At 35.6% G+C, this 26,547-nt stretch overlaps 4 protein-coding genes and 1 long non-coding RNA gene across 8 annotated transcripts in view; 4 read left to right on the top strand and 1 right to left on the bottom strand.

Moving 5' to 3' along the window:
- The window catches only part of Drgx (Dorsal root ganglia homeobox), a 42,696-nt gene extending 25,433 nt beyond the window's left edge, over positions 1-17,263 (bottom strand). The window contains exons 1-2 of one of the 2 annotated variants that reach the window (XM_017183019.3): positions 16,911-17,263; positions 1,609-1,732 (exon numbers count right to left, since the gene is read on the bottom strand). In XM_017183019.3, coding sequence (XP_017038508.1) covers positions 1,609-1,705 — 97 coding nt within the window. In that variant the 5' untranslated portion in view covers positions 1,706-1,732; positions 16,911-17,263. Of the gene's footprint in view, positions 1-1,608; positions 1,733-5,235; positions 5,251-16,910 lie in introns of those variants that run through there. The other variant, XM_070289156.1, reaches the window with a different exon arrangement.
- Positions 3,448-4,003, top strand: LOC108086153 (uncharacterized). Its single transcript, XR_011445912.1, has 2 exons — positions 3,448-3,579; positions 3,644-4,003. It is a non-coding gene; the product is annotated as an uncharacterized lncRNA (long non-coding RNA).
- Positions 6,991-7,521, top strand: LOC108086152 (Seminal fluid protein 24Bb). Its single transcript, XM_017183013.3, has 2 exons — positions 6,991-7,139; positions 7,207-7,521. The coding sequence occupies exons 1-2, from the start codon at positions 7,070-7,072 to the stop codon at positions 7,467-7,469; spliced, it is 333 nt and encodes a 110-aa protein (XP_017038502.1). The 5' UTR covers positions 6,991-7,069; the 3' UTR covers positions 7,470-7,521.
- On the top strand, positions 8,802-9,288 carry LOC121502421 (uncharacterized). The gene is made up of 2 exons (XM_041775943.2): positions 8,802-8,912; positions 8,975-9,288. The coding sequence occupies exons 1-2, from the start codon at positions 8,855-8,857 to the stop codon at positions 9,235-9,237; spliced, it is 321 nt and encodes a 106-aa protein (XP_041631877.1). The 5' UTR covers positions 8,802-8,854; the 3' UTR covers positions 9,238-9,288.
- A 7,655-nt stretch (positions 17,264-24,918) lies between the features above and the next one.
- The window catches only part of for (cGMP-dependent protein kinase for), a 36,568-nt gene continuing 34,939 nt past the window's right edge, over positions 24,919-26,547 (top strand). For all 3 annotated transcript variants that reach the window (XR_011445911.1, XR_011445910.1, XM_017182907.2), the window contains exons 1-2: positions 24,919-25,004; positions 26,128-26,458. The gene's annotated coding sequence lies outside the window, so the exon portion shown is untranslated. The remainder of the gene's footprint in view (positions 25,005-26,127; positions 26,459-26,547) is intronic.

The raw sequence follows: 26,547 nt of genomic DNA, 5'->3' as shown, positions 1-26,547 counted from the left end.
ATTTTTGGCGGTGCCTTTTATGGCTAAAAAAAATCAATAAACTATTCACTATTTCCAGGCCGCTGACGGCGGCTTTGATTTATGATTTTCGATAAATGCCTAGGCACTCAACCCGACTCAACTCAACTCGACTCAACTCGACTCGAAATCTGTCGCCGCATTCCGAAACGACGAAGGAAAATTTGCATGGCAAAGCATTAACGCTTTGCCATTCGATAATTGCATAATATGAAATCCAAAATTCCCCTTCCTACCTTCTCCTGGATACCAATTCCAATTGCAATTCGGAATTCGTATGGGTTATAGCTTCACTTTCCGACACGTTTGCTTGAGCTTTGCCTTTTCGGCCACTCCTTTGGTTCCCCCACAAAAAAAAAAAAAAAAACAGAAAAAAAGGTAAAAAAATATCCAGAAAATCCCCTCTTTCTGCACTCCGGAATATCGATTGAGAGTGGTTCCTCTTTTTTCGTTTTATTCAATTATAGTTATATGGCCAACTCTGGAGTGCCAGGCCAAGTTTATGGGGGAAAGGAAGGGGTTTTCGAGGCAAATCAAATTGCAATGCTGTTTTTGCAGGAATTTTCTTCGGAACTGGGTACCCTTCTTATAAAAATATATAATAATAATTATTTTTTTAACACTGCTAAAATTATTTCTTGCTAATTTTCTTCTATCTATATATATAATCCTTAACCATTCCTGGGCACTTACCCTCTGACCGTGGCAAACTCTCGACTTGTGCAGGCCATGAAATCTGATATGCCACAAAGGGGGAATGGGCAGAGACGCTTACCTACTTTCCTAACCAACCCTATGGCAGCTCTTCAACGTGCTGCTAATAGAATAATTCGTTAATGTAACTACAAAGATACAGAGATACGGCGATATAGACAAATAATCCATTGATGACAGCAGCCAGGCAGCGGCGATTATCATTGGCTTTTTATCTAAAATTTAATTCGATGCGAGGGCAAAGATTGTACTTTTGCCAGTTGAATTTCCATCTGTTCCAGCAGATGATGTCTATATACTGTATATTGTATTTTATGATATATTTATGGGGTGGCTTTATATTAATGCTTTTTTTCAAAATCAGCTGTTACAAGGCTTTTAAAAGTATGTTTTCTTTGGTCAGAGAGGGAGAGAACGAACCATATGGAATATCTAGATCTGCGAGCTGGAGATCCCAAGCTCAGGTGCGGGTAAGGATGTACATATGTCAATATCCTTTGATGTATTAAAATAATAAATGCCTTTAAATATCGATATAATCCGATAATTTATATAATCCATATAATAATCGATTTGTTCGATATACCAAACAGACAATCGAATTATCGTATATGTTAAAGTGTGTGCTATGGCAATGTTTAACGTTAAGATATATTATCGATTTTTATTTTTTTGATTTATCGCACATTTATCGCAGCGCAAAAATATCTATTTATATATCGGCTTTATCGATCGATAAAATTTGGTTCAAGAGATTCATAAGCCTCCTGCCAAAGCCATAATACTTTTCTCGAGGCATATTTTATTTTTTAAATATATTCCTCTTATTTTTTCCACTACTTAATTACTACATCTTAGCTATTGTTTCATACTCACATGGATGGGTGGCGGCAAAGGGATAGTCGAGCGTCGGCAGGCGCGGCGGATGGGGTCCGCAGGGATGAAGGGCAGGTGGACATTGGTAGCAAAACATTCCTCTGCCCGCGGCTGCAGGACCGAGCTGCAATCGAAATCGAAAATCGATATATGGAGAATCAGAATCAGAGCTTACTCATCGAACTCAAATTGTGAAAAAGAATCTTTAAATTGCATATAATTTTGATAAATTCACTTGATGAACGAGAACGAGACGAGGGACTTGTAATTTAAGTGCACAATTCAATTGGAGGAAAGAATGGGGAATGGGAATTGGAATCGAAATCGGGGAGGGAATGCGGGATATATGTGGATATATATGTATATTTTGTGGGGCGACTTTGCGTCGCCTTTAACGTTGTCATATGCACCTCAAACTCAATTCGATTCAATTAAAGGCAATTACAGACTTCTGGCAAATCATCTCGACAATCGATTTCATCTTTTGATGCACTGTGAGTTGTCGTCGTTGTCTGCATACAATTAAATTGTCCTCAAACGAATCAATTGATTTAAATTAATTGCATTTGCCGCAAAAGACTCTGGTCATAACTGTAACTGGTCTTGATGAACCATCAGAGTGGCGTCGATGTTGTGTCTTGCCTTCCCAGCCTATGGCAATGGCGCCTCTCTCTTTTGCAATGCACTTCAGTGGCTTAATTAGTCAAAGAATTTCCATTTCTCCCAGCGGGGTGGAAAAGTGCCTACATATATGGGAAAAGTGAAGGGAAAAATAATAGCAAGTCAAGGGATCAAAGCTAAAGATTGTCGGATAGCCCAAAGATCTTGCAAAGTATCTTGTTCAGTTGGCAAATTGTGGAAATTGATAGTGGTGGGAACGAACTAGGATATATTTCAACATCTACAAGTTATATATCAAATATATATATATTCATTGCTTTATTCATAACCAGAACACACATCTATCCTTTATTTTTTATTTCATATACCATCATTTTCAGTTACATTTCAATTGCAATTAAAATTAATTGTTACTTCAACATAAAACCCCCCACGCGGCATGCAGGTGCAGCCGACATTTTAATTTATTTGAGTAAATTTATTAAAAAAAAATACATTTTACAAACTTTATTTATGGTGCCCAGGCACACGGCACCCACAAAAGATATATGTGTGTATATATAGCCACCACAAGTGTTAGCATATCATGTTACAGACTATTTCCGCCAAATTTCCACACGCAAAATAATTGAACGATGAACTGAGAAAAATGTTTATGTGACTTGGAAAGGCTTAAAAAATAATTATTCCAAATATATACAATTAGGAAATAATTTTAAAATATTATTAAATAATAATAAAATATTATTTTTCAACTTAAAATGAGGAAATGCATGGAAGTGCTTAAATAATTATTATTAAAAAAATATATATAATTAAAAATTAATTTAAAAATATTATTAAATAATAATAAAACATTATAAAGTAATAATAAAATATTATAAAACAATACAAATTAAAAAAAAAAGTTTAAAAATATTATTAAACAATAATAAGATATTAATAAATAATGAAAAAGATTTAAATAATAATATTAAATAATAATAATAGAGTTTTATATTAAATATACAAAGATTTATATCTTGTCAATTATTAATTGTTAATTTGTAATTTTTATTAGAAATAGTTTACTCATCTAATAGGAATTATGGTGGAAAAAACCAATTTCAAAACCAATTAAATTAACCAAATGCCTAAAGCAAGTCAGTCTCGGATTAATGAGCCGTAGACTGTAACAAATTCTTTTAATTTTTCCATCACATTTTGATTTGTACCTTCAGTCTTCCCGAAACAATTGACACTGACTGTTGGACAAATCATCTTAAGTCATCGTTTTTGGCATCACCATGAGGCCTGCAGTTTTAATCATATTTTTTTTGAGTTTATTTGGCTTTTTCCTAGGCAGACTCGGTAAGTTAAATCAAATAGCAATGCCCTGTAATCATTACTAATTGTTAATGTTCTGCTCATCTAGGCGATATGGGTTTTTGCAGTACAGACAAGGTGTATGTGTGTAACAAAACCTCAAAATCATGTTACATAGCGCGTAGATGTTATATGGATACTTATATATACTTTCATTATCTCGACGTTTGCAATAAACACTGCTTGAGTGGATTGGCCTATCTGTCGAAATCAACAACCACTACAACAACCACTACCACAACTACAACCACTACTACTACCACAACAACTACCACTACTACGCCTCCCCCACCTGATTTCGGTGCTTTCGGTGACTAACAGTAAAGTACAGTAAATGTATTTTGTTGTTGGATTTTTGACTGTACGAAAATGTTGTGACAGCCAATTATAGTAACCCATACATTCCAAATTATGTGTGTATTTTGTTGTTGGTTTTGGAAACTGTAATTTACTGTAAGCTGCAGTCAAGATACTGTTCGTTTTACGCAGCTTAGAAAGAGAGAGATAGGGAGAGAGAAATAGATACATTATATTTTGATCTCTCTCTGGAATTGTATGTATTCATGTTCCCGAAATTAGGGTGTGATATTACTGTATACTGTAATTTTACAGTGAAACTGCAGAATCATGGTTGGATTTACTGTAGAGCAGTCATAAGACATAACGCTTTACGTCGTTATGCTGTAGTTTAGAGTAAAATCAACCTATGATATGGGGTTGCGGCATTTTGACTGTGAAATTGATTGGATTTGCTGCAGGAATTTTTTCTGTGAGAGCTTAATAATCACAACTAATTGTTAAGTATTATAAATATGCTCTCCTAACAATTATTTTGTTCAGTGTTTCGGGTATAATATCCTTCCAGCCTCCTGTGTGCGTGTCCTGGTCGCAGCTGTTCCCAAAAGTCGAGGCCCCGGACAAGTGGCGCCAATAAATTTCCATTTAGCGAGCGGAGGACCACCAGTCCAGGGTCCTTTTGCACGCCCCATTCGGGGTGGGCATTCCATTAGAATTGTGAGAATTTGTAATTTTGCATAATTGTTATATTTGGGAGTCTGTCGGCCGCAAAACTCATTAGCCAAATGGAAAATTGCCATTTCGTGTCTAATGTTGCACATGCGGCACCCAGGACGCCCAGGACACCGAGGACACCGAGGACTGCGGGACATTCGGGACACTAGAATACCGGATGGGTCCGCAGGACCTGACTCTAAAGTTTTAGTGGCAGCAGCGACCCGTTACTGGGTGTTGTTAGTGAATTAATTTCCCCCTGAATAATTTATGCTGAATTATTTTGGACGTATTAAATAGGCTCGGCTCGGTCCTGCGCCCATCACAGGTGAGCGTGAGAGGTCAGGTGGAGAGTGCACGGAGGAGGGCTTTGCGGTGCTGAGCACCCAGGATAATACTCGACCTGTGCCAGCTCGCTCTCTCTCTGTCTCTCGGCTGGGGCCTTGGGGCGTTACAATTTAAATCAAATCAAAATGCTATTTCTGAAATTGATTTTTGAAATTTTAATGTCCACTGGTAATGGTAATGGAATGGTGCCTTTTGGGCCAAATTAGTTGGATGAAACTGCACACTATATATGTGCATATATGTACCTGAATGCGACACAAATTGGACAGGGCTTTTACTTACACATTACAGTGCAAATCAGTTGTAAATATGCGAGATGTTTGCTTGCCAGAAATTTCACAGCATATTAAGTTGGGGTTGAATATTAATTGGAATATATATATCGATTTATCTAAAATTTATGGAAATTAGAAACAAAATTCTATACCAAAAAGATGATACTTAATCGTTTTGATATATCAGAAAACTAAAACCTCTAATTTGGATCATTTTCGTTATTTAAAATATCGATTTATCTAATTCACAATATTTTCGATATAATATTTATGTTATTAGTGTTTAAAATATCGAAAAATATCGATTTATCTAAATGGCAAATCGATTTTTAATCGGTGCGATAAAACGATATACGGTTGTGATATATCAGAAATAGAAAGAAAAAAAAAAAAAAAACGATAAATTGGATAATTTTCTTTATTTAAAATTTAGATTCTAAAAATTAAAATTTATTTAATATTAAAGTATTTGCGATATGCGATATTTTTCGATTTATAATTACGATAAATATGACCATTGGATATTTTCAACATGATATGAATGATATCTTTTGATATTTGTATTTTTCCTGTAAAAAAAAATAATTTAAAAATTATACAATTATTCCCGTAAAAAATGCAAAGCCATTATTATTCAAATAAAACTTCGTATAGGTCTATAAAATTATAAATTCAGTGAACCAGAGGTGTCTTGATTTTCGACTTGAGTAAAAAGCTTTTAGTTCTTTACAAACAACTGAGAAAGATAGTTCTTACCACAGAGAAAAATAACAATGAAATTTAAGGCCACACTATGTGTAATATTTTCCCTATTAACCATAGTCTTGGCCCAAAAGGATCGTAAGTACATGCTGGTAAAATGAATTCATCAACGAAACACTTATATTTTTCCCCAATAAAGCAATATGCCGTGATGAGCCCGAAGCCAAGGGAAAATGCGAGCAGGTCCTTTCAGGATTTACCTTTACAAAGGAGAAAAATGGTTGCACCCCGTATTCTGCGAGTGGCTGTCGCGTTGAGGGAAACTATTTCGATACGAGACGCCAGTGCGAGGAAAGGTGCCGCGAGGACTTCTCATGGAACAACTTTCTGATTCAAAGCTACAGGGGTTTATTTACGCTACAAAATAATTTGGCAAAATTCTTAAGACAACTTGGAGGGAATGAATAAATTAAATAAAAAATATTATAATAAATACCTTTTTTTGAAACTTCAATTTTTATTTTAATAAATATAAATATAAATTATGGCAATAAAATATGGAAATATTGTAATGAGTTGTATAATATGTAATAATTTTATAAATATTCAAGAAACAAATATGGGCTAAATATAAATATATATTTATATATATTCTATATTATTTAGTAATCGGCATAATATTGTCATAAACTAAACCTTTCTTAATAATTTATATACTTTCAAAATACCATTTTTGGTCTTTAAAAAATCGCATAAATTAGCTTAGTTCTCTTAATTTTTAAGCCAGTAAAACTTGCTTAAACTTATAAATATATATAATTTACTTATTAAAAAACTAAATTCATATATATTTTATTTACAAAATGTGTAACCTCGAAATCAAACTTTACTCATCGGAAGAACTTTACCCATTTGAAAATATATAGAATAATATATACCCTTAATTTTTATGAGGTCAAAGTTGCAAAACAGTTTTTAAGTCAAGTAATTAATATGCAAATAGGCTTATGTTAATTTAAGTTATAATAACATTCAGCAGCTTTTAAGAGTAGATATTTTTACTTGAAAATCTCAGTTGTTGCAGTCCATCCAAAGAAGGCAGTTCACTACCAAAAATTAACCGAGTTAAAACTAAGAAAATGAAGTTCCTTTTAGCGCTTTCCTTCATCGTTGTCCTGTTGGGCCTGGCCCAAGGACAACTATTGGATAGTGAGTACCAAAGATTTACTTTTAATTTAATTTAATTCCATTTTTTTATATTAATTTTTTAATTTAGTTAATTGCGCTTCGGAGCCTCTGGTTATTGGTCCCTGTGAGAACAGGATGTCTGGCTATAGTTACTCCGATCTCAGGAAGAGATGTGTTAACTTTTCGGCCAGGGGCTGTGACATCGCTGGCAACTTTTTCTACTCTCGAGCGGAGTGTGAGCACAAGTGCAAGCCCATTGAGACCTTTGAAGAGGCCCCATTTAGCTTCTTTTTGGAGCGAATTCGATCCCAGGCTCGCAACTATTTTTCCCAGCTTTTTGATTTGCCTTGAGAACTGTATTCTTTGGAAAATAAATATGTTTCATCGGTAAATGCGTACATAATGAACTTTAAATGGGTTGTAAAAGGGAAATATATGAAAATATCTATAGGAAAAACCAGGAAATATAAATGTTATATAATAATATCTATACTAAAAACCAGGAAACATGTATATAGGTTCGAATATTGTATTTAAAATATTTTTGAAATAAATCGATGGCCGTAAAAACCTAAAAAAAAAAACTTTGTTTAAAGTTTAAGCATTACGAAGAACTTTGGTTGGTAGTTATTAACCCCTATAACTTATTTATATAAGAGTATAGAAGCTTCAACATCCTTTAAAAATATGATTAATTAATGTTTTCCTTCTTTATATAAATTTAAATTATTGCTTACTAATATTCATTCATTCAAATCATCTCGTGGCTGTATTTCTTGTTGCCCACTTTGCTGACAATTTTCAGTCATTCCCAAACAGCTGAGTGGAATAGTTCTTTCCTAAAACCTAAACAAAATGAAGTTAGCTTTTGCATTTTGCCTAATGACCATAATTGTGGGTCTTGCCTGGGCTCAAAATAATAGTGAGTATTTATTGTTTTTAATCATTTCTTTAATATATATTTATAAAATATTTATTTTCTATTTTTACCCCAGCTTTGTGTCATTCTGAGACCATTGTCACTGGTGATTGTAAGCAGAGAATCCGAGGATTTACCTATTTGGCGGGAAGAGAAAGATGCCACAGATTTAGGACTCGTGCCTGTAGTGTAACTGGAAACTTTTTCCATTCCAGGGATGAATGCAAACTTAAATGCATTCCAGAATCTAAGAATTCGAATGGAGAAAATGGATTTGTTAACTTTATGAACAGAGCCATGTCGCAGGTTCAAGATATGTTGCAAAGCTTAGTTAATTATGCCAGTATGCCATAAGAGTGCTATGAATGTATAGTTATTTCATTCATTTTAAATCTGAATAAATGGGAATGAATATATTCTTTTTTTATTTATTTTAAATCTGAATAAATGGAAAATGTATAGGTTTTTTATTCATTTTAAAGCTGAATAAATGGGAATGAATGTATCCTTATGTCATTCATCTTAAATCCGAACAACCGGGATGAATGCATAGTTATTTTATTCATTTAAATTTTGAATGTATCCTTATTTCATTCATTTAAATTTTGAATAAATGAGAACAACTCAATTTTTGTTGAGATTTCTTTTTATTGCTGTAAATGCTAATTTATGTTAATTTGTAATTGGTTTCTTAAATAAGTTCTTTAGAGTTCATAAAGGTTTTATTGCCGCATTAAACTTAGAGGTAAATAAGTAGTAAATCTCTCTGAGTAAAGTCTTATTATTCAGTCGTTTCTAAAACGCTAAACCAACCGGAATGAAGTCTTTGCTGATTTTGTCTCTTCTATTTGGACTTGTCCTAGCTCAGAGGGATGGTAAGTAATATATAAACCATAATCCCATCTTCTATAAAACTTAAACTTAACCTACGATTTAGCTGTCTGCACCACGAGGCCCCAGGTTATTGGCCAATGTCCCGAGAACAACTTGGGTTATACCTATAGAGTGGATCATGGTTGCATAGAGTATCATGCCATAGGTTGTCATATAATGGGTAATTTTTTTCATACCCTAAAGGATTGCCAGGCCAAATGTACACCCACTTTGGAGTACACACTTCAAGATTTGTATTTTAGAGGTATGGATGCATTGGGACGAGTTGTGATCGATTCATTGTCCGCTATAAGGCACTTGGTTTGATTGTATTTTCGTTAAATTAAAAAATAAATCTGATATTTGAGGAAAATGAAATATTTACCATAAGGTAAGGTAACTTTAGTTGCAGTGCCTACTTTCAGGCTGGCCGTGCTAATTGTTGCCACCTGCAAATTAGCTCACCTGGGGCGGAGCTCACCAAAAACACGTGTGACAAGTGCGGAATGGTGTCTGCAGTCGTTGGAAAGCTGGCTGGGAAACGCTGGCGACGCCAAGCCAAATGCAATTATCCAATTGCACGAAATGCACTTGGCAATGTTTGTGGCCTAGACAATGCAACACACACAGCTAGAGCGAGTGTGTTGTGTGTGTGTGTGTGTGGCATGGGTGTGCGAGGGTATTTGCAACCGGGTGTGTGTGTGTGTTGTGGATGGCGAAGCTGCTGCAGCACACGCGAAATTCAATTAAGTGCGCACTAAACAGCGCAACGATTTCGATTTGAATGCACTTAACAAAAAAAAGTAGTACAAAAGTATTACAAAAAATAAAGCCAAAAATGATAATCCTTATTTATACAGTCTTAGCTTTAATTTAGGAATTATTATAGCAAAGATTTGGTCTATTTTTAATTTTTAACAATTAAAAATGCAATTTTAACAAGAAAAGATATTTTCTTATTCTTCCTAATTTAGGCAAAAACATTTAAAATATTTAATTTATATCTAAAATTATAAATTTCTTTTAAAAACTCCCTTTTAGTCACAATTTGTTACACAACATTTCTTTCCGTGCCGGGAAATTGGCTGGAAAATGGCGCACAGGAGGTGGCGGCGGAGGCAGAGGCAAATGCGCTGGCAGATTGGTGGAAATCTGTGTGGTAAGCCTTTGTTGTCCACAGTCCGGTCCTCGGACATTGGGGGGGCTTAGGAATTGGAGGCCTGCGCTAGTTTCTGCCACGAGCCGTCGCCAAAAACGGAGGAAATTCAATCAGAGCGGGAGGATTACCATTTCGCAGGGCGATCCAAATAGGGGGAGAGAGAGAGAGAGAGGGCGGGGTCATGGCAGCGAATGCGGATGCGGATGTGGATGCAGTGTTCGGACAATTGCATTAGCTGGGCGAAGGGATATTGGAGCAGTCAGGGCTGAAATGGGGCCCTAAAACCACTCGCGTTGATGGCATTTTGCAATTGAATTCTTTTTTCGAGTGAGAAGAGTCAATTAAGCGACAATAAAGGGGTAAAAAAAGAAGTATGTGTATTTTTAACAGTGTTTATTTGGTCTATAAAATGTTAAGATTGCTTTTGAATGCTTTAATTTGATGAATATAATATCTTAAAAATTTTAATTGTTAGGTTTGTATTTAATTAAACTTAAAAATATTTTTTTACAACATTTCTAAGCTTTTCTTGAATTTTTATTAAAAGAAAAAATACTTTGAGTAATCAGAAAACTTATTAATTAAACTTAATACCTTGTTTAGATATTTAAATATTTTTATAAAGTTTAACAAACTTTGTTTCACATTTTTAGGTCTTTATTATTGTTTTCTACTTCTTAGAGTCCAGTTATAATTTTTATACCCTTGCAGGGTATTATAATTTTAGTCAAAAGTGTGTTTCAAAGTGAAGGAGTCATTTCCGACCCTATAAATCATATATATTCTTGATCAGCACAAAAAGATGAGTCGATCTAGTCATGTTATAGCAGAAAAAAAATTTTTTAATTTTTTTTTTTTATTTTTGAGGTCTTAAAATGGTTCAATTGTCAAAGAAGAAATTGGCAAAAATTTTGCTGTCTTAAAATGTGAAATTTAGTATGCAGTTTCGTTACCCTAGAAGAAACTAGCACAGAAAAGCTTTCCGAATTGAATTTGATGCTTTGTTGGCTTAGATATGATATTTTTTTTACAAAAAATTACCATTTAAAATATATACAAATATTAATTTAAAGAGTGTGAATATTTTAGACCTTTCTGAGGGGTTTTATGATTTTAGTCAGCGAAGGAGTCATTTCCGACCCTATAAATCATATATATTCTTGATCAGCACAAAAAGCTGAGTCGACCTTGCTATATTTAGCAGAAAACAAATTTTTTAATTTTTTTTTTTTTTATGAGGTCTTAAAATGGTTCAATTGTCAAAGAAGAAATTGGCAAAAATATTGCTGTCTTAAAATGTGAAATGTGACCCTAGAAAAAACTAGCACAGAAAAGCTTTCCGTATTGAATTTGATACTTTTTTGGCTTAGTTATGATAGATTTTTGATTGAATGACCGATCCTATGGCAAACAGCAAGGGTATACAAATTTCGGCCTCCCGAAGTTAGTTTCCTTTCTTGTTATTCAATTATTTGAAGTGTCTAATATATAAACCTGGCATAGATTTTAATACAATATCTATCGAAGATAATTATAATAATTTTTGAAATATTTGCTGTAAATTTGTTTATACATTTCCTATAATAATTTCCATAGACCCCCAAATAAATGTACCAAACAACTTCCCTAAAGGATCCAAAACCCAAAATCAATCAGATTTGATTTCAAAAATCCACATTTATCCCTCAATTTGTGCATTGAGAGTGCCCTGGCCATATGACCAAATAATAATAATAAAATACAAAATTAACTCAAAATTAATTAAAACGCATCACAGAATATAATGCAATTTAATGCCGCTGCTGCTGCTGCTGTCGTTGAAGCAATAAATGCTGAGGGCATTATGCAACAGCTGCAGCAGCTATAAAAAGTAATATAAATATAAATTAATAATGTCACGGAATGACAACAACAACAACAATAAAAATAACAACAATAACGGGAGCAGCGAAAGAGACAAACAAAAAAAGTCGAGCAATTGCATTAATTGAGCCAAACAACAAAGTGGGAAATGCGTCTGGACAGCAACAACGACAACAACAACATTGAATGCGAATGAATATGACTTTATATCAACATATATACATATATATATATATGAATATGTATGAGTCTGGACTCCAATGCCAATGCACTTTCCATTTTTCCATGCAACAAATGCATTTCGCCCGGCAGGCATGGAATTATCAACAGTCGCTTGATTAATTTGAATTAACCAAATTAAAAATGGGAAACACAAGTCAATCAGCGAGTGCAACACCCAGCAAAGCTGGGGGCAGAGGAAAAGGGGGGCTTCCAGAAGGGGGAATTGTCAACCAGAAAAATATCTGAAAGATACTTGTTTTTTTAAAGCAGAAAAAAGATACTTTACAATAGATGTATCTAAATGATTTTGTCACAGGGAAATTAAAGCCTTTTTTAGATATTTTTATAGGAAATTTTGAAGCATCCCTAATTTAGCTTACTTTCTTAATTATTTATTTAAAAACCACACAAAAAATACATTTTTTAAATGGTTTCTATTTAAAATATACTCTTAAGGAACAGATACATCCCATGGATAAATTATACAAGATACAATATGTTCTTTTGAACAATTTTAAATATTTAAATTCCAACTTATAGTTCTTTCATAAAAAAATATATAAATAATATGTGAAAGATACTTCTTTTTTAAAGCAGAAAAAGTTATTTTGAAAAATTGTATCTAAGTGATCTTGTCAAGGGAAAATAAAACCTTTCTAAGATTTTTATTTTAGGAAATATGGAACCTTAGCTAATTTAGTAACTTTATTTATTGTTTATTTTAAAAGGAAATTTTTAAAATGTTTTCTTTACTTTTACGGAATAGATACATAGATACATCCCATGGATTCAAGATACAATACACAAAATATACTTTCAAATAATTTTAAATATTTAAATCTCTACTTACAGTACCTTCTACAAAATATTTAAATAAATATTTTCCTCTCATTTCTCCAAACACAGCCTTGTGAAGGTCAGCTTGACCATCGACGACCGACCGGACTGGACCCGACCTCCTTTCGTTCAGGGCCAGCGCCTCGTAATAGGTTTATCGGTCGCTTGAATCTCAGTTTCAGTTTCCAAATCGCGACTAAACGAGACGCACAGATACAATTGTATCTCGGCATTTGTGCAGTGCGGAAAAGTGGCATAATTCGCTGCCAGACTGCCAGTGCCCGGGTATATCATTTATGTGGGTGGGGGGTTTATATGTACGTATCCACGTGCGCATCCCTATGCCCCGCCCCCTCCCCGCCCCCGCTGGCATTAGAGCCACTTAAACGCATTTGCAAAATTGCCTACCGACCGCCCACACATACGCTTAGTTCTAGTTTTTGCTCCTCCATTTCCTTTTTTTTTTTCGTTTTTGAGGTGTGATGATGATATGGAAATGCAAGCTGGCAAAGGGGGGAGGCTAGGTGGGTGGCAGTGTGATGAGGTTATCACTTTTGCCACCGAAGTAAAGTGCATCCGTTTTTAGAACTGTCCGTTTGTCCGTCCGTCTGTCTGTCCGTCTGTCCAGCATAATCAAACTAAACTGGCGCAGAGTCTGCCACTGATGATCCAACTTAGAGTGGGTTTTTTGATATGAGCACAGTGAAGACTAGGTATTTAGGAAATGAGGCAAAGTCTTTATGATATATTGAAAGAAAATATAGCACTCATGTGCTTGGTATCATTATCTTCGATACATATATCAAATTTTAAGATATAGATACAAATTTCAGAACATATTTTTAGAAAACCTTGTGAACAAAAGAGTTCCCATCAACAAAACCTCTTAAAAATCCCATCCAATTTTCACACTTCCATTCGAAGCCATACCCTCTGTCTCAGTCAAACTATTTGCCTAGTGACCCACCCCCAATTTACCTCTTTTCCCCCCTTTTTTCGTACAGTGTTGATTGCAGTTTTGGTTTTTCTTTTTTTGTTTTTGTCTTGCGGCGGCGCATTAAGCGAATTTGTGAGCTTCGAAAATTTGATTGTGTCAATTGGCTCGCGCCTAGAATCAGAGCCCCAGACTTAAATGCATATATACAGGCCGATCTGGAAAGCGGACCGGAATGATGCCACTGACGGTGCCAGTGCCACCCACCAACAAATCAGCGACTGGAAATTGCAGTGCAAAATGTTTAGTAAATTGAATTATGTTGCACCCTCTACTAAACAGAGGGAAAAATAAAAACAAAGCTTGATGTTACAGATTTAAAAAGGTTTAAATATAATATTTTTGATTTCATAATTAATTTAAATATATAATTATTTCAACAAGTATATTTCATTCTTTTTTATATAAAATCTATAGTTCTAACAAATTTATCTTACAGTGCTTTATATTTTCTTCAGTTCGTGTCCAAGTGTCACCAATTTATCCCGAACTCCAAAGCTAAAACTCAGAATGCGATCTGCCTTTGGCAACCCTTCAATTTTATATGTAATATGCGGTATATGTCGTCATCTTCGGGGCGCCCGCATGGGTAGGGAAAAGCCTGTGATCACCCAAACCCCCCTCCGACTTGGTTCGTGTTTTTGTTGTTGTTGTTTTATAAATATTTTGATTGAATTTTCTGTTTAATTAAAGCAAATTGTTTTGTGCATTTGTTCTGCTTGTGACAAATAAAAAAAAGGGGGAAAAAGAAGGAGGGAGAACTGGTGTTGGTTCACATATAAAAATAAAGCTTTGCGGGGGGTCGTTAAGTGATTAATAAACCCAAAAGGGGGGGAGGTACTGAGGGGAGGGAACAATTCATCTTCAATGAGAACGATCGTGTTGAAGAAAATATATATAAGAAATTTATAATCTTTTTAAATAAATTTCTTAATATTTTTATATGTTTTTCGGGGAAAAATAAAGGGTCCTTTTTACAGAAGGTTTTTTTTTATAAGACATTAAATGCATAATTTCTATTTTAATTTTTTTGATTAGTAAATTTGATGATTTCCTTTTTTTATTTTTAATTAAGACGTGCTGGAGTTTTTTATAAAGCTTTTCCTATTTTATTTAGGCTAAAAAAGCAGTCAATAATTTTGTTTAATTTTTTAAGAATTTATTTTGTAATACAGTTTTTAAAAACCATTTAATTTTATTGCTTCTTAAAAATGTAAATATTTCACAAACTTTTTAAATTGTAAATAAAATATTTCACTGCAACTTCTAGTTTTTAAGACAATAAAAAACATAATGAAATTACCTTAAATTCCCTTAAACTATAATCTTTTGATATTTTATTAGTTTATCAATAAAAATTCCTAACTCTATACCTCCCCAATTTGCATATTGAAAATATGTAAATGTGTATGTGGAAATAGGGGGCATCCATCAATTTGGCCATTTACCAATTCGCTGTTCAATTCAATCAAGCAATCAATAAACATGGCCGAACTAACCTCCTTCGGCTGCGGGACTCGGTTCTCCTATGATAATTCCATTTGCTAATTTAAATTTATGCCAAATTGTATTTTATTTGCCAGCTAACTCGACCCCCAGCTTTTACCATAGATTTTGGGGTTCGCTTTCTATTATTTTTTCAAATTTTTTTTCCCAATATTCCCCATACAAATGAACAAGTGCATACATGTACATACATGCACACGATTGGAACGATTGCCATGGGGAAAAGAGAAACAAAAATCGCTTGTGGACTCCAATTGAAAGGGGGGGTGGGGGTGTGGAGCCTGAACGTTTGCATGGCTGCCAATTAATTTGCGGTTGATCAATTTAATTTGAAACTTCGTTTTCCCTTTTTCCCTTTTTTTCGCTCCTCTCCTCTCTCTCTCTCTCTCTCTCTGTGGCGAATTATTGCCATTTGCCATTGATTTTGGTGCCCGTCTGGGTCTCCTTCCCGTTTTTTCCCCCTCTCTTAATTACCATCAATTATTCAAACTGCATTTGCGGAGTGATCAACTTTTGGTCTGTCTTCAATTAAGCGGGGGAGTTTCACAGCTCGCGAGAGGCGACGACTTCCTTTTGAATCCGAATCCGAATCGCAATCCTTTATTCATGCGCCAATTTCCAGTCGGTCTTAATTCTTTTTTCGCCTCCAATCCCTTGCTTGGTTTTTTTTGTCGGATTTTACTTTGAGTGTTTCACAAAATTTTGTGCGATTTCTCACAGGAAAGGCATCGGGACAAACACTTTTGCCAGACACTTTACTCAACCCGCACACAAGCGCACACACACACGGTCCAGGACACTTCAGGACGAGAAAAGGGACTAAGCACTCGGGCACACTTGAGAGCTGAGATTATTATCGCATTTGGAACTCATTAGGAAATTTCCTTAATGCAAATTAAAAGCGTCTAAATAAATTATAAGCCAAAATTTGTGATGTGTGCCCTGTGATATGAAGGGGAATTTGGGGGTAAGGAAAAGGGTTTCCTTTCTTTGTTGGAGAATTATCTCGTTATATATTTTAGTTTAAGTGTTTTTATGAGTATTTTAATAAAATAGTATTATATTTAAATAATAGGAATAATATTCTTACAAAATTTGCAAAATTATTAAAGAAACAAACCTGGTAAAATGCCTTTCTATGATAAATTTCGACCCAAAATATTCTTAATTTTATCCATTTTATCATAGTATAATTTTGAATATGTAATATAAGGTATCCTTGATAATAAAAAAATTTAGTTAAAATTTCTAAGCATTTATTACATTTCGGTTTTCGTAAATAGACCCATTGATCTTAATTTTTAAGCCTTTTGAAGTCTTAAATCATTAAATTCCCCGCAATATCCTTATAAAATCTCCTTCAAATCTATAAACTTTATCAAATATCATCCTCAAAATATATTTTTAAACAAAACTCACCTTATTACCGTCCGTGAAAATTTTGACAGCAATTCTTCAAGCGTGTCACAGAAGAAAATCCTTTCGGCGTGGGCTTTTTTCGCCTTTTAGCTGAGTTCTATTTGAGTTTGGGTTTGGGGTTTGACTTTTCCCTTAGTTTTCACAGCACGAACAACTCTCACACGTGTGGAAGACAAAGGTGAGAAACTTTCCAAGAAGTTGTTGTTGGGGCCAAAAAGTTCTTAACAATCAGTTAAGGATGTGAGGAAAAGTTTATAGAGATTCCACTGCTAAATTTACACAGTCGATGTGGGACTTAATAGGCCGCAAAATGGAGTTTGATTTCAGTTTTCAGTTTAGGGAGGAGGAACACACTTGTGGCGTTTAGAAAACACACTTTTTTAGATAATCAAGTTTTTCAGATTATTCAAGTTCTTATGGCCGACGGCAATGGTCTTCCTTTTAATATTTAAACTTTGTTTTTAATCCCGTATTATGTTACGTATTTTGAGCATTTGTAAATTGTTTTGCGGTTGCTCGTCAGCTGATTGGTGTGTGGATGCTGTTGGATATGCCGTTGAACCGAACGCGTGGAACATCAGAATGCGAATGATCTAACGGTGCCTGCCGCAGTCGCCGATGTTGACAGCGCTGTCGACTGCGAAGCATGCTGCAAATTAGATCTGCGTCGGCAGAAAGATGGCTGCGGGTGGGACAGAGATGGGGTGGCAGAAGCTGAGGGAGAGTCCCAGCCCGAGAGGGTTGAGAATGAGGCAACGCTTTGTGCCCCTAAGCGCCGCCTTTGCCATTTCCCATTATTTTTTTGACCAGCCAGCCAACAGGCGCAGGCGCTGCACAGTCAGCAAACCAAAGCACAAGGCTGCACCTGTCTCGCTCGCTCGCACACTAACACCGCCTCTCGCTCGCTCGCACCAGTGCGTGACGGAGTGGGGAGCTGGTTTGGGGGTTTTACTCGTCGTCGTTGGTATGTAAGACAATTTTCTCGCGCATTTTCATTGTGGAAATTGAATTTTCGGCATGGAGAGCTCACAAAAACAAGAAGGGGGGGCAGGGACAGCAGCGGCAGAGAGGAGAAGCGAAAAAAACAACAAGCAAAAGGGATAGAAGAAGACCGACTGTCGCCTCCAAACCCCGCTCATGTCCTATCTACTTTATTTTATTACACTTTATTTAGGTGGCAACGTGGCAGGCGGGAGCAAGCGAGACGCAAGACGAGGATGGATATCCCCAAGGGGGAAAGGGGAGCCAGAGAGAGCAAGAGAGAGAGAGAGCAAACAACTGAGGCAGTCTTAAATTGGATTTTCATCGTTAAGTGTGGTGAATGAAAGAGAGGAAAGAAAGGTGGGTGGAGAAGGAGAAGAAGAAGCAGCGGCTTTTGGGGCTTTTGGGTGTTCTCGCTTCCCCCTCTTCATTTAGGGTGAGAGCAAGCAGAGCAACAACAGTAACAATAAGAAAACGATTACTCACCGTTGGAATTTATTTCGCATATCATTTTTCAGCCTTCCCCATATCTTCTAGCCTTCGCTGCTTCTTCTTCTTCACCTTCTGCTTTTCTTTTCGTCCTTTTTCTTGACAACTCAATTTATTTATATTAATTTCTCATCTTTGCCGCACACGCACAAACAATAGCTAAGTGAATTTCACTTAATTTATTGAGAGAGCCGCCCCAAAAAAATAGCCAGTTTGGGCATTCCCTCTCTTACTTCTTTGTGGGTCCCGCTATAATCGCAATTCCCAATCCCAGTGACGCCATCTTGGATCCCATTTATTATTGTTTGCCTGAATGGGCTCCTCTAACTGTCCAACGCCCCCGCCCCCTACCACACACACACACACCCTCCCCCATCTAGGACGACCTCTAGCCCCCTCGTTTCACCCCTTGGGTCGTTGGCCACAATTACGAAATGAATTTGTTGCCTCCTGCAGTCCCTATTCTGCGCCTCTTTGCACTGAGCGGAAAAGTGGGTGCAGCTGGAAATTTGATTTTAAGGATTAATTAAATTAGCATTTAAAAAATGTTCTGTCCTACTTTTAAGACATTTTTTTTTATTTTCTAGCAAAGATTTTAAAAGAAAAATTTAATATTATATAGTTATTGATTTATTTTTCTTAAAAAATATGATTGATTTGAAAAACTAAATTAATTTACTTTAAAAAACTGTCAAAGTTATTTTCCCGATTGTATCTGTATAATTTTTCGCAGTGCCCCTGCCTCCTCCCTCTAGATTTGACTTTTTGGGGCGTGCTGGCAAACTATTTCGTTTCTTTTGGCTCTCCCTACGTCCTGTGCTTTCCTTTCCTTTCCTGCGGTGGGAGGAAAGGAGCCTGTCAGGCTCGCAAATTGGCGCCCTGATTTATGAGTTTGTCTATTGTTAGCTTTGCTTCCACCCCCGCCTCATTCTCCCATCATTAGTTTGTGTTTTAGTTTCATTTCCAATCCGAGTTTCATTTCATTTTGAGCTTAAATTTTGTTTTCTTTATTTTTGTCCTCTTTGATTGTGTTTTGGAGTCTTCCCGGGGCTTTTCTTGGTTGGTTCGTTTTAGTGGAATTACCTGCTCCATAATAGATTAGTCTGGGATTCGTTTTGGACGCCAGCAGCCACAGCAGGAGGGGGCGTGCCATGGCCAAGGAGATTTTTCCTGCAACTGCAACGCTGCAGATATTTATATATATTTATTCTCGAACTGCATAGTGCACAGGTTTTGGTTTTTTTTTTTAAAGAATTTTTTCACAGTATAAAGTTCGTTAATTAAATGAGTTTCTTATGTAATTCAAAGTAGAAAGCATAGAATATTTCATTTAGGGATCATATTTCAAAAATATTCTAGTCCAATATGCCACAAAAATTATTTAGGGACTTAAAATTCACTTTAAAAAATTTTTTAAAATATGCTAGAACATGTAAAACTTAAATATAAAATACTAAAATATATCTTTGCATAATTTCTAATACATTTTAAATTTAATAAGCTAACTTAGCTATTTAATAAATATTTTTAAATAATATTTAGTTATCTATGGACTGTCTGAATGCAATTAATTATAAAAGACCAGTTACTTCTAACTTCTTACTTAGCAAAAAGCGTTTATTAACGGCGCAGCTTAGAAAATAGTGGAGTGACAAGGCTAAGGCGTTTTTTCCGCCTTCCTCCAAGCATTTTCACAATTTTTCACTACTTACGTATGTACGTACTTTGCCTTGTCCTGGGTGAAATTTATGTAATTTATATGGGCACTTGACTGTCTAAATTGCCTGCAAAGAAGTCAGGCCCCAACCCCCATTTCTTACCATTTTCCCCTCATTTTCCCAAACCATTTTCCTGTCCTCCTCTCCCTCTCCCTTTGCTCTTTGCCGCCACGCCACTTTTTATATCATCTACTTAGCCTTAATGGCAAATAATTAATTTCCAGCTTCCGCGTTGCTGTTACTGTTGTTGTTATTGCTGCTGCCGGTTCTAGCCAGCCAGCCACGCCCCTTACGCCCACGTAGTAAATGGCCGCATGTAACTGCAATTTTCCTACCCCCCCACCCGGCTCAACCCACTTTTCCTGCCGGAACGACCATTTTCAATTTACAAATTGCTTATTTTTCGAAAACCAAATTGCGCGAGTGCCTCGGACTTGGCCAGGAGTGGCACCAGCCCATGCAGTGTGGCTGTAACCGGATACGAATCCTGGACCAGGACGAGCCAAGAAGAAGAAGAAGCAGTTAATGCATTTTACGTGCGGCCAGTGAAAATGGTCGGAAGGAGAAGGAGGAGGCAAGGGCTGGGGGCCGGCTGAAGGCTTCTCAATTACGTTTATAAATTTTCCAAAGCCAAAATGGCGCAGCCTCCGAAAATGAATAGCCGGGCGAGCACTCCAGTTTTTCCCGGGGAAACCCTCGGAAAAAATCAACCGAAGGACCAATCCCATTCCATTGCTGTGAATTTTATTAACTTCTTTTAGGCCAAATTGCATTGCGGTTTATTTGAAGGCCACTCCTTGGACTACCTCCCTCCCCACCCTGGAAAACGATTCCATTTTATTTATGATGCGACATTTCAACTCGCATTTGTAGGCCTTAAAGGAGCCACGGCAAATTTATTGGCGCCATCAAAAAAAAATTTCTTAGACACAGAAAAATATTTATGAATTTAGTTTTTTATTTATTTTATTTTTAAGATGCTTATGAAGTACCACTATTTGCATTATTATCATTATTATTATTATATTGTAATTAATTATAATTATAATTAATTTTACAAATTATTATTTTATTAAATTTAAAATTTTATTTTCTTAATATTTCACCGGTTAAATTTTAAAAATTGAAATAAAACTCTTAAAAATAATTTGAAAAAATAAATAAATAATAAAAAATAAACTTCAATATCTTATCTTATGTTACCTTATTTTTCCCAGTGAACATTTTATTCTTATGACCAACAAAGTCGTCCGTTGCCACGCCCACTGTGCCTAACCAAATGGCCGAGACTCCTTCGCGCGCTGCCCTTTCGTTTTTATGGCCTACGCATCATTTGGCTAAAAGAGAGCAGAGCTCCCGGAGAATCCATATCCATTCGGAGGAAGTGGGGTAAGAGGAGCATCGTGGTGGAATGGTAATCGCTCTATGAAATGCCTAAATAAAATAAATGGCTAAACAGAATTAGAGTGAAAGGAGCAGGAGCTGCTGCGGCCCAGGAGGATTTGGTTTGGGATCCCGGCTTATTCAAAGTTATTTATTTATTTGGCAGGGAGGGAAAACGAGTCCAGGATATATCTTATTTATGATATTTTATTTATTGCACGGCCCTACACATAAGTGGCGAATTCCTTATTTACGGCGGATATTATTTCTGCATTCGTTTTTATTGCACGTATTAAGTGCTTCTCGTCGGTGAAGAAAGTTATATATTTGGTTTTATTTCTTATTGGTTTTATTTTAATAGGTTCTATAAGCTGAAACATTTTAATAAAATGGTTTATTTAAATTTTGGTGTATTTTTGTGGAAATTCTTATACAAAAAATTAAGCTTTTAAAACCAAGAATTGCTTGATTATTAAGAATTATTATCCTTTTGCTGGTTTTATTTAGTAAATCTTCTATTTCTTCTTTTAAAAATAAATTGTACTTATTAATTTTCAAAATAAAACATTTAATTTCTGTTTATTAATTCGTAATTTATTTATATTTTAAACCGATTAGTTAGATCTCCGTAATTTTCTTTCTTAACCCTTCCTTTCTTCTCTTCTCTTATATATTCTATCTCTCTCTGACACACCCCCAACGAAATCAATTAAAAGCGCAATTAATTTGTTTGACAGCTGAAGAAATCGGACGCCAAGCTTTTTGGTGGAGAAAGGGGAGAAGAAAAAATGGAAATACTCTCTCTCTCTCTCTCCCACTCCTTTACGGTCGCTCCGATTCCGTCGGAATAATAAAAGTAATTTAATTTTAATGAAATTGTTAATACGAAAACAATTTCATTTTGTAAAAAGTTTTGCCACCGCAGAAGAGTGCGAAAGGGAGGCACGCTGGTTGGAGAGAGGTGGGGCAAGAGAGAAAGCAATTGCTCGTGACAATGAGTGAAAGAGCAACAAAAACACAAACAAACAAACAGACAGACAGAAGCAACCGATAGAGAGAGAGAGAGACAAGACAACAAAAATGCCGTCGGTAGAAAACAAGGCAAAAAAGATAGCAGCAGCGCCGCCACGCACACAGAGGGAAAAAGAGAAGGAGGGAGGAACCGAGGAGGAGCAGGCAAAAATGAAATGCTGATGCGAAGATTTAATAAATGAAATTGGTGTGTGATTAAAAACACAAAAACCAAACGAAATCCATCTAATCAACTTTTGCTGCCTGCCTCTTGCTCCACCCCCTTCTCCTGCTGCCTGCCGCTGCTTTCTCCACAGCTTCGTTATCCTCTCATTCTTCCTTAGCTTTGGCCCCCCCATCTCTTAGATATCCCTTTCTCTCTCTCTTCGCAGCTGACTTGTAGTTGGCCGATAGCAGCGCCGTCGACAGAGGCAGCGGCAGCAGCGCAGCTGCCAGAGGGGACGGAAGCAAAAAAAGTCCCTGTTGGGATCATTTTCGCAACGAGATCTGTTTTTCTTGGCTCTAAAATGTTATTTTTAAAATTAAATATTAAAAAAACCATACATAAATTAAAATAATTAATTTTATTAATTTAAATTGTATTAATGGCTGAATAGTTAATAAAAAAAATATTACAATTGATTTTTTTATCTTAAAAGTTGTAAAGTGGTATTTACAAAACTTTAAAATAATTAATTAAATCCATAATTTCGTTGCACATTAATTGTATTTATTAAACATTACAACATTTTAGGAATTTAATTTTGTATTTATTTAATTTATTTATTATCCAATTCTTTAATAATTTTAAATTAATTTAGCAATAACATATGACAATTTCCCTTTTTCCAATCACAATCTTTGCCGAATATAAATTCCCCTTAAATAATTTCCCCTTTGTCTCTAGACTCCGCCCCTATTTTCGCTCAGAAAATGGCTGGGCTGCTAGCCATCTCTTTTTCCCCTACGCCTAGTGTAGCATTGATGAGAAAGAGATACTTATATTTAGCAAGGATATAAAGGGAAATAAGTGTCTAGCGCCCTCTGTAGTTTTATTTGAAAGTACTTGTTTCGAAAACGTCCTAAAGTGGCGCTGTTCTGAAAAACTTAGTTCGAGAATAAAACTAAGTTTGTATAATGGCGCTCCTTAATATCCTCGTCGTTTGTCAATATTTGTAAAAAGGCGCTGCATATTTTCTTATTTGCCATATTAAAACGTCTAATAAGAAGTGATCCTGGCGTTGAAAATGATAAGAAAATGCATATTTTTATTATTCAGCAGAAAATTTTCTTAATTACATCCAATTTGTTTTTGGATTAGGTACATATGTATGTACATTCGTTTTGTATTTTGGCTTTCTTTTTTTAATAAAAAAGTTTTATTAACTGTTTTCTGCTTTTCTTGAATTCAACTTAAATTGATGTTCAGCGTGCGCTCACTGCAATTAAAGTCCAAAAATGGTCATTCATAATTCCGGATTAATTTGGAATTAGCACCGATCTCTTACCGTATTAACATTTGGCTTTGACCCACTCACGAGATGAGGTGACCAGTACAGGTAGCAGCCACTTGTAATCGATGGAACCAATTTGTGACACCTGATTTACTAGAATTATTAAAGAGCCCCAAATCAAGAGAGTTCGTTTCTGCTCCACTCTCTGTGGGGGCACCTTTTACTCTTTATGTAAATGTGTTGTGTTTCTCTCTTTATTAGTTTTAGTAAAAAATAATATTAATAAATTATAATAATATTTAAAATTGGTTCTGAATAAAATTCAAAATATCCAAAGATGAATAGATTTATTGATATAATTTTCTGAAAAAAAAACAAGATTACTCAGAGCAATATCTGCAATGTTCATTCATTCAGATAAAACTGAAGGACCTTCCACAGCGTGGCAACACATTTACATTTCTCATGAACAATTGATAAATATATTTTTAATATATTGTGAGCTGGACGAACCCATTTAGTACTCTCCTAATCGGTATCAATTTCAACGTGTTTGTCACAAAGTATTAATAAGTATTGTATAAATAATTCACCCTAAATATTTTAATTTAATATTATCACATTTATTTGTGTTCTTTATACTGATCGCAACCTGTATGTGTATAATCTCTTTTCCCCATTTTATCAGTTACCTGCTCTGCTCTATTCTCTTTGGAGCACCTTCTCTCTCTCTCTCTGGGTCCGAAACTATACAGTGGCTCAAAGTTTATTAACTGCAGACAATATAATATAATAAAATAAATTAAAAATAAAATTCATAAATATAAAAAACAATAAAGTGTTTATTTGTACGATTACCAAAAATATTTTTCAAAACTTTTAAACAATTGCTTTTTTGATAGACCAATCCTACGGTGACCACTGTACCCAAACAGATATGGTTTGCAGCTCTCGCTCTCGCTCGCCTTAGTTTCTTTTTTTCTCTCGTCGTGTTCACTTCGTTCGATCTGCGGCGCTTTTTCGCCGCGCTTTGCTTGTGTGTGTGTTGGTATTATTCGGTTAGTTGTTGTTTTGGCTAGTCGTACGATCTAGCGTGCTCAATTCTTAGTGAAAAAAGAACACAATTCCATATGTGCAACTATTTGTCATTAAATTGTAATTAAACTAATGGCCAATAGTTTTAGTTGAAACAAATGTAAATTACGAGTGCAGTTTTAGTGATATGCATTAACTAGCGAAGGAGTGCGAAGAATGGAAGAGAAAAAGAGGAAGACTGATAGAGAGTGCCTCCTCTCTCTGGTCTCGGAATTTTTATAGTGGAAAAAAATAGTGAATAAATTAAAACGCAGGCTGCAATTAAATGCATGCATAAATGCGAGTGGAAAATCACATTTCTGTCGGGTTCGCGGATTTCCCTGTAAAATATTCTCCCCACGAAGATCTTTTCCAGGGCATCAATCAAAGCTTCAATTGCATTTTCTTTGCCCAACTCCCACTCTTTTGTTCTTCTTCCTCTTTGAAATGCATTTTTGCGTCGCACTTTATTCGTTTCGCATTCTTCCTCTGTTTTCTTGAAATATATTTTAATAAAAGCCCCCGCCCCCTCTCCCTCCTGATTTTAGCTCTCCTTTTCTTACTCCTCCTTGTGCTGTGTTTTTCTTTTTTGTAGTTTTGCCCCACACACGCAATTCTTTTCAATTTGTGAGCGTTGCCGCCTTCGCCTCGATGTTTTTGTTGTTGTTTTTCTGTCTTCTGTTTCTGTCTCGCCGCCGCGCTTCTATTTTTAGCAACACGCGTTGTTGTTGCAAACTATGCGGAGCGGCGAGAGAGTGAACCAAGAGAGAGCTTGCGAGTACAGTGAAGCTTACGCAGTGGCTTAAAGGCAACCGAAAGTGAATGTATCAAAAATTGTTAAAGTTCATATGCAGAGTACAAAAATTCATAAATTTAAATATTATTAAAAGTTGTTGCTGGCTTTAGAAAGTTCTCATATCTATCAGGCCCCACTGTACTTTACTCAGGTGATAACAAAATCGGCTGAGCGCGGGAGCGTGGATGAGAGAGAGCGAAAAATACACTTGTTTGATCGCTGACTTGTGTGTTTCATCGCGCTCTTCTCCACTCAACCTTTTGCTTTGCTTTCGTGTTCTGCGTTTAAATTTTAATGCCCAATTTTAATAGAAAATCTAGTGAAAAGACAAGACAGAAGTGAAAAGAAAAGCAGGAAAAGTGCAGGCCTTTTGGACGAAGTTTCGTGTGCCGTCGCCTGCATTTTTATGTTCAGCCTTAATTTTGTGCTTCCTGTGAATTAACGAGAAAAGTACGCGAGTGAAAAAGAGAGAAATATATTCATACATATAGAGAGAGGCTGCAATCAACAAGTGGAATCCGGACAAACTTTCTTCGCAAAGCCGGCTGATCATCGTAAGAAGAGGAAGCAGAAGAAACAGACGCGGGCATCAGTTCTCCCGGATTTTCTGGAATCTCTTCACATCGTTTCATCGTCCAACATGTAAGAGCACCTTTTTAATATGCAATTATTGTCCGCGATTTATTATTGTTTATTTATGGATTTATGCCGCCTACGAATATCGCGATTGC

This window comes from Drosophila kikkawai, chromosome 2L (assembly GCF_030179895.1).
Source record: "Drosophila kikkawai strain 14028-0561.14 chromosome 2L, DkikHiC1v2, whole genome shotgun sequence".
Taxonomy (NCBI): Eukaryota; Metazoa; Arthropoda; class Insecta; order Diptera; family Drosophilidae; genus Drosophila; species Drosophila kikkawai.
This window is presented reverse-complemented; position numbering and strand designations above follow the sequence as displayed.